This window comes from Chanodichthys erythropterus, chromosome 12 (assembly GCF_024489055.1).
Source record: "Chanodichthys erythropterus isolate Z2021 chromosome 12, ASM2448905v1, whole genome shotgun sequence".
Classification (NCBI taxonomy): domain Eukaryota; kingdom Metazoa; phylum Chordata; class Actinopteri; order Cypriniformes; family Xenocyprididae; genus Chanodichthys; species Chanodichthys erythropterus.
Window position 1 is genome coordinate 10,726,994 of NC_090232.1, and position 8,633 is coordinate 10,735,626.

At 33.5% G+C, this 8,633-nt stretch overlaps 1 protein-coding gene across 1 annotated transcript; it reads left to right on the forward strand.

The window, feature by feature from the left end:
• The first annotated feature begins 773 nt into the window (after positions 1-773).
• On the forward strand, positions 774-8,258 carry pip4p1b (phosphatidylinositol-4,5-bisphosphate 4-phosphatase 1b). The gene is made up of 8 exons (XM_067403106.1): positions 774-970; positions 2,592-2,773; positions 2,915-3,021; positions 4,940-5,045; positions 5,157-5,209; positions 5,301-5,391; positions 5,480-5,659; positions 6,549-8,258. Exons 1-7 carry the CDS (start codon positions 868-870, stop codon positions 5,621-5,623), a joined length of 786 nt encoding a protein of 261 aa, XP_067259207.1. The 5' UTR covers positions 774-867; the 3' UTR covers positions 5,624-5,659; positions 6,549-8,258.
• The last annotated feature ends 375 nt before the right edge of the window (positions 8,259-8,633 follow it).

Genomic DNA, 8,633 nt, shown 5'->3' on the forward strand with positions numbered 1-8,633 from the left:
GTTTAAGTGGAAATAAACCTATAGTGTTAAATATAGATCATTGTGTATTATTCAGGAAATCGACAATAATAATAGATGCATTTATGATGCATAAAATTCCTTTTTATTATTGATATTGATTTGAGTTGCAGAAATGTGTATGTGTGTGTGTGTGTGTATATATATATATATATATATATATATATATATATATATATACAGCTATGGAAAAAATTAAGAGACCACTCCAAGTTCAGAAATCAATGTTAAGTGGTCTCTTAATTTTTTCCATAGCTGTATATATATATATATATATATATATATATATATATATATATATATAAACACATTTATGTGTGTGTTTAGTAAAGGGAGGTGTGTTTGTGTTGTGTGTATATATTTATATTTTTACCACATATCCCTTATTTAATCAATTAAACATATTCATGACACAACACATCTTTGTTATTACAGAAAATTTAAATTACATGACTAATGAAAAGGATTTAGTTCATAAGCTCATGATGTATGACATTCTCTAATACAGGCAGCTTTTAAAAAGCTGTGTATAGAGAGCGGAGAACATTAATATTTCACTCGAAGCACAGCACGCCTAAATGAGTGAGAGCTAATTAAAACGGCATTATATTAATTTTTCAATCCTCGTGAGTTCGTCTCTCATTGGCCCAATCCGCGATCACGCGCTTGTGTTGTTATTTTTGTTGTCCACTTCCTGGTAGCAAAAATCATGTGATTATGTGACGCTTCCTGGAGCTTTACTTTCACGTATCACTTTTGCTCTCCGTGACAACATTTACCAGCAGGAAACACCAACATCTAACGTACAGCGGGCTTTTTGTTGCGGACTTTTTGGTGCTCGTTTACGGCATGGCTGACGGTGAGCGATCGCCTTTGCTGTCGGACAGTCGCGATGGAATGAACGGGCTGTCACCGGTAGATGAGACCTACCGACCTCCGACCAAACCACAGAGTGAGTCAAACCTGATCCGGAATGACAGCGGCTGTGTCTGAAAGCTTATTGAGCTGTCTACCTACACAGCATTTTATGGCATCGTAAGCAGATTCGACCGTATGATTTTGTTCAGTTCAGTTCGACTGGAGCGTTCAAACGCTTCTGTGTGATGATGCCCACGCGCACATACGGTCTAGGCAGGCAGTGAACTATTTAGATCCCTTTATTTTATTAATTTGAATCTGACTTATGTAGAGCGTACAGTATGTCACTGTAGGCAGATCAACATTGATCATGTGATTTAATTTGCAGTAATCTGAGCTCTCTACTAATAGATTAGTGCCATATTAGACAGTACACCTGAATCTCATGACTGAACGAATCCTGATTTTTGCCCTCAGGCTTATCAGTATATCAGTTCAAGTACTATTGACGGTCAACCTGAAACTGTGTGACTAATAATGGTAATGTAATCATGTAACCAACTACACACAGTGTTGCTTGTCTTGGTAACAAATCTATTTTCTTAACTTTGCACAAACAATGAACATAAGATGGCAATGAAATAGTTAATATGGTTAGTAAAAGGGATGATGTTGAATAAACCTTTTATTGGTGTTGAATATCTATCTATTAATACTCTTTTCAGTATTCAGATTTATTTTTGTATTATCCATTATTAAAATATCTTACTTTCTAAGCATTGTACTTAACATATAATTATATTCATAATTTACAGTATATGAACCTAATTAATAATTTAAGAGAACAATTAAGTTTGAATGTCATTGCTATAGCGTAAAGTCTTACGATATAAGATAATTCTTTATTGTCAGACTAAGTCTGAAATTTATATATATATATATATATATATATATATATATATAATAACCACATATCCCTTATTTAATCAATTATTTAATCCATCTATTTATTAATACTCTTTTGTCTATTTAAATATGTATTCAGATTTTTTTGTATTATCCATTATTAAAATATCTTACTTTCTAAGCATTGTATTTAACATTTAATTATATTCATAAATTACAGTATATGAACCTAATTAATAATTTAAGAGAACAATTAAGTTTAAATGTCATTACTATAGCGTAAAGTCTTACGATATGATACGATAATTCTTTATTGTCAGACTAAGTCTAAAATTTATATTTTCTTTAAAATATTAATTTTATTTTCTAACATTAATGATGTTGTAAAGAAAATGTTCAATAAAATTATTCTTATCTCGTTGCATTCTGATATTAGTAAAAAAAAGTGCCTTCAATGTGTTTCAATGCAAATATTTAAATAAATATATAATTTATTAATTTCTTCCCATTGTCATTGGCGACACACAGAGATTTATTTAAATTTTTTTGCATAATGTTATTAGTAATGTGGTCCATTTTGTGCAAAAAAGGTTAATCTTTTTTTTTCTTTTCAACTTTGCATTGATAATGCATGCAAAAGAGGGATAATAATATTGGAAAGGAAACAGTAAATAAGGAAACAAAATCTTGTTTATCTCCAGGTCTATATATTTCATTGTCATTTTTAGCTGCCAGTCCTTTTCTTTTTTCCTCACTTTCTCTGTCTGCCGCCACCTTACATCCTCTCTCATGCTCTCTTTCCATCCCAGATTTCCCGTCAGCTCCTCCCTTGTCGATGCTGGGCGAGGCTCCTCCACCGTATTCCCCGCTGGGTTCTCCGGAGAGCGGCAGTGCTCCTGTCATCAGCTGCAGAGTGTGTCAATCGCTTATTAGTGTGGAGGGCAAAATCCACCAGCATGTGGTCAAATGTGGTGTCTGCAATGAGGCTACAGTGAGTTAACAAGCACATTCATTTAGGATTCCTTTCATCAAACATGCATAATGTTTGATTGTGTTTGATGGTTTAGTGAGGTGATGAAAACTGAACTAGATTTGAGTGAAAGACCGTGATACCACTTCCTGATTTATCTAGCCCATAAAGAATGCTCCAGCAGGAAAGAAGTATGTGAGGTGTCCGTGTAACTGTCTTCTCATCTGCAAAGTTACCTCACAGAGGATCGCCTGCCCTCGACCTTACTGGTGAGAGAATTTGAAAGGAGACATTACCATAATTCATGACTCTTTCAATAGTATTTGGAACATACCATGGTACATTGAAGCTGTTTTTTTTAACTACACTACCATTCAAATTTTAAAAAGTAATAATAATAAATGAATACTTTTTTTTTAATGAGGATACATTAAATTGTTCAAAAGTGGCAATAGAATCCTGAAAAAATATCATGGTTTCCACAAAAATATTTCAAAAAAAGTTTTCAACATTGATAATAATAAGAAATGTTCCTTGAGCATCAAATCAGCATATTAGAATGATTTCTGAAGGATCATGTGACACTGAAGACTGGAGTAATGATGCTAAAAATTCAGTTTTGGCATCACCAGTGTTGGGGAAAGTTACTTTTAAAGGTGCCGAAGAACATGTTTTTAAAAGATGTAATATAAGTCTAAGGTGTCCCCTGAATGTGTTTGTGAAGTTTCAGCTCAAAATACCCCATAGTTTTTTTAATTAATTTTTTAACAACCTATTTTGGGGCATCATTATAAATGCGCCAATTCAGGGTGTGCAGCCCCTTTAATTCTCGTGCTCCATGCCCCAAGAGCTCGCGTTTGCCTTAAACAACATAAAAAAGTTCACACAGCTAATATAACCCTCAAAATTGATCTTTACAAAGTGTTCATCATGCAACATGTCTAATCGCGTAAGTATAGTATTTATTTGGATGTTTACATTTGATTCTGAATGAATTTGAGGCTGTGCTCCGTGGCTAAAGCTAACATTACACACTGTTGGAGAGATTTATAAAGAATGAAGTTGTGTTTATGAATTATACAGACTGCAAGTGTTTAAAAATGAAAATAGCGACGGCTCTTGTCTCCGTGAATACAGTAATAAACGATGGTAACTTTAACCACATTTAACAGTACATTTAGAAAGACAATTTGCAAATATCACTAAAAATATCATGTTATCATGGATCATGTCAATTATTATTGCTCCATCTGCCATTTTTCACTATTGTTCTTGCTTACCTAGTCTTATGATTCAGCTGTGCACAGATCCAGACGTTAATACTGGCTGCCCTTGTGTAATGTCTTGAACATGGGCTGGCATATGCAAATATTGGGGGCGTACATATTAATGATTACGTAACAGTCGGTGTTATGTTGAGATTCGCCTGTTCTTCTGAGGTTTTTTAAACAAATGAGATTTATATAAGAAGGAGAAAACAATGTTTGAGACTCACTGTATGTCTTTTCCATGTACTGAACTCTTTTTATTTAACTATGCCAAGGTAAATTAAATTTTTTAATCTAGGGCACCTTTAAAAGTAATGTGTTAAAAAATGCGAAAAAGTAACTTTAGTACTTTTTCTCACATGGGCTGGGCTTGCTTGTTTGATTTTTTTACAAAAATAAATAAAAGCTCTATTTTTGGCAAATGTAAAGTCCCTTTCACACCAGAAGTGAAATGAAAAAGCCTCAGGCTGAAGGAAGTGCAACCTTACTCCTGATTTCTTTCAACATGCGGACAAGAGAGGTCAGTCTATAAATGGCAAAACAAAGTTACTTTTTTGAAAAAGTAACTCAGAAATTTTGTTGTAAATGTAAAAGTAATGTGTTACTTTACTAGTTACTTGAAAAAAGTAATCTGATTACTTGTAATGCATTACCACCAACACTGCTCATCACAGGAATAAATTACATTTTAAAATATATTCAAATAGAAAATTTTAAAATGCAGGCTTGGAGGCATTAATTTAAAAACATCTTATCGACTCCAAAATTTTGAATGGTAGTGTATTCATACACCATGGTTGTGTAAAAAAAATGGTGGACTTTAATAGATAAAGTCAAACAGTGGTTTTAATTATGAGTTTCCAGAAATAGTGATATTTAATGGGGTCTTTTTTTTTTTTTTTTGGGCGGTGGGGATCAGTAAGCGAATTATCAATTTAGGTCCAGTTCATCTTGGTGCTGGAAGTCCGAATCCTCAGCCTAGCGGTGCCAGAGTTTCATGTGGCCACTGTGCAAACACTTTTCTGGTAAGAACTTTTCTTATTCATACAAGGTAACATTTTATTGCTCATTTTATTGCCTTACTAATAGCCTTAATACTGTATCTGTAACATAATGCCTCTCTGTTGTTGATTTAGTGGACAGAATTTACAGATCGTACATTGGCTAGATGTCCACACTGCAGAAAAGTGTACGTTAAATACTATCCACTGACCATCCTTTATATAGTACCACACCGTTACATTGATTACAAGTAAATTAAATTCTTTTCATCCATACAGCTCATCGATTGGCCAGAGGTACCCGAGAAAGCGGAGTTTGAAATGTTTTATGCTGTGTTTGATTCTCATCATATCGACTGCGGGATTGATTGTAAGAATAAAAGCGTTTCAGAGTTCATTATTTCAAAGAGCATCACCATTTCAGAATGCTTTACTCTGTTCCCTTTCTTTCTCTGTAGGCTGGTACGTGGTTGAATGCACGGCAATACAAGGGGATTTATGCATCATGGGTATTCTTCATTCTCCTGGTGCTCATCACTTTGTTCAGAGCCCTACACTGGGCCTGCATGAAAATCAGCGAACCACTGCACAACTACTCATAGAAGAGACCAATGAGGAGCAGGAGGTCCAGCTGAAGTGTAAGAGACAAGAATAAGTCCAAGTGAAGGAGAAAACAGAGCCAAAAGGGATGTTAATAGTGTGAAGCTCTGTCGAAATGGGTGAAGAACTGTCCGTAAAATATTCAAATCACATTTCACCCTAAAATCAATGCAAAAAAATATTATTATTCTAGATAATAATAATTAAATAATTAATTTTCTTCCTTTTGATATTGGGATGAAGTATGACCCACTTGTCACCCAAATAGTTTAAATTTCAAACCTAATCTACCCACATTCCTAATGGGAACTTCCTTCCTAAACACTGCACAATTAAAAAACGCATAGAGAAACAAATATTTCTGCATTGTCAGTAGGAGTAGAACTTCTAGTTTAGTTGCAGGATCAGTAATTGCTGAAACAGCTTTTTTTTTTTTGGTCCTTGAATTGACATCACTGTGGCATCACACAAATATACGGAAGCACTATAACATTAGATTGTGGCTGAATTGCTGACAACTAGTAAGTGCCTCATATGTCAGTTGTTATAGCTGGTAAAAGTAACTTCTAAAGCGAATATTGCCATATATAGGGGAATTGCAGCTTTTAGCTTTATTGAAAATTGTAGGGTGTAAAAGGAATGAGAAAGAAAAAGGAAATTAAAACTCCATACTGAAGCATTTAGGAGGTTTAGAGGAAAAGGGGAAAAGCAAAAGCTGATCTTTTTGTTTTTTAGAAAGTGCATTTCAATGCACTTTAATGTCACAAATGATTGAAATGTGCTATAGATTGAATCATAGACAACACTGAAGTTGATTTATTGTTTCAGTTTATTTTATTGCTGTTTCATGGATATTATTCAGTGGATCTGAATGTCTGTGGCCCAGGCTTAGACCGAACCCTTACCTTCCTCTTCTTCTTCCTACAGCATTCAGCATGTCTTACTGTGTATCTGGACCCTCAAAAACAGCTGAGGCAGCAAATTATGCTTTGCTTCTAACTAAAAAAATGTTCCAATATCTGACACAATGCAATATTACAAACATTCTAGAGATTTCTGATGTTACTTTTGTTGATGCTGTTTTTAAATCAAGCATTGCTGCTTATTATTTGTACCTGTATGTGGTTATATAGTTAATGTATATAGCTGCATTCAAACCTTCTATCTTACTATTAATAACTGTAGCATTACCCAGTAGATTAGTACAGGCAAAGATTATTCATTTTAACTATTTCTTTCCTTGACACAGTCTGCATATAAAAACTTTAAAATGCTGGTGAATGTAAATATTCAACAAAGTGAATTGCTGTGATTAACTTATATCTTCACTGTCAGAAAAAAAAATATGCAAAATTTGTACTTTTATGGTATAACAGCTTGTCCCCAATGGCAGTACTTTGTATTACCTATAAAATGTGCATATTAGTACCTTAGAGTACCCTTAAGGTATTACTAGACCCTTTTAGGCATAAATAAGGTACAAAGTTGTCCCTTTAAGGGTTTTGCCCCAGTGACAAGGTACCCCTTAAAGGTACAGTTATTTTTTTTTTTTTTTTCTGAGTGTAATGAGATGTAAATGTACCAGCTGACCAATAGCATAGACTCATTTCCAGCTGAAATGTACTCTTTGCACTGCACACTTCACGGAGTATACAGATATATACTAATAGATATACTAATACTTTTTCTGTGAAATACAAAAGTGACCAGTAAGCTTTTATTTTTGCGGAGTTTGATTTGTTTACATGATTGTGCAGTTGTACTGTGCATTTGTTGAAAACTTTATTGTTGCACTACATTTTAGCGCGCTAACCGATCCTACCCGTGTCATGATTTTGTTGTTGATCATTTTTGTATGTTCCTTTGAGACTAAAATGTTTTAACAATCTCTGTGTATTTGTATGTGTTGGGGTTCTGACAATTCACGCAATTATGACAACAGATAAAACGTAATGAAATACTGTGTTGAAAGTTCCAAGCTATAGCAGCGATTTAGTGAGTACAATGTTAAAAACTGATACTCTTTTTAGCTGAATTAGTTTATTAATTTTATGTAAAGCGACTTGCAGTGCATTCAGGGTATACATTTTATGAGTTAATGCAATTCTGTTTAAGCTACAGGAATGAAACTAATTGAGAATGCACTTCAAAAAAATCTGCTTCTTAGATCTGAGTATTGGGTGTACGTTCTTTTCAAAGGACATGTGTTTAGAACATTTTCAAAAGGTTCTAGGTTAAAAATGCCAAACCAATCATTTAAATAATGCAATTTAAATTTGTTTTAGCATGTATTTTAAGCAAAAGGAAATGTGTGCAAGTGATTATAGGCAGATTAAAAAAAAATGCAAGGTTAAAATGCAAACCTTGTAGTGCTAAATGAGCTTGACTTTGCAATAAATTACATATCTCATTTATTGACAAAATTTCACATCCTTGCAAAAATGTTTTAAATACATTTCACTATGGTAGCACAAATGTCAAAGAAAGAATTGCTAGTGTTTTCCCCATTACACAGACATATGAAAATCTGTTTTCATTTTCAGCTAACAGAATCCATTTTTATTAGTTACATAAACATGGACTTGGCTTTACTTTTCCTGAAAATTAAGATTTACTCAGAATCACCACAGAATGATTATTCACTCAGTACATTTTAAGAAAGAATGACTAATTAAAAGTATAGTTTACCCAAGACACTTTAGTCATCATTTGCATAACCTGTTTTTTTTTTTTTTTTTTTCAAATTCCATGCAACACACTTTTGAAAGAAATCCTATCAAGTCTTTTCATGTCTGATTCATGTGTTGAGTTTTCTGACTCAGATCTTTCCAATCAGTTGATCCACTTCACAAAACCATTCTGAATGATTCATTCAGGTATCGATTGAGCCAGTTCATCCTTTTCTTCTTGTATTCCACAGAAGAAAGTCAAACAGGTTTGGAATGACATGAGGTCATGAGTAAATGATGACAGAATTTTCATATCTGGGTGAACTATACCTTTACATATATT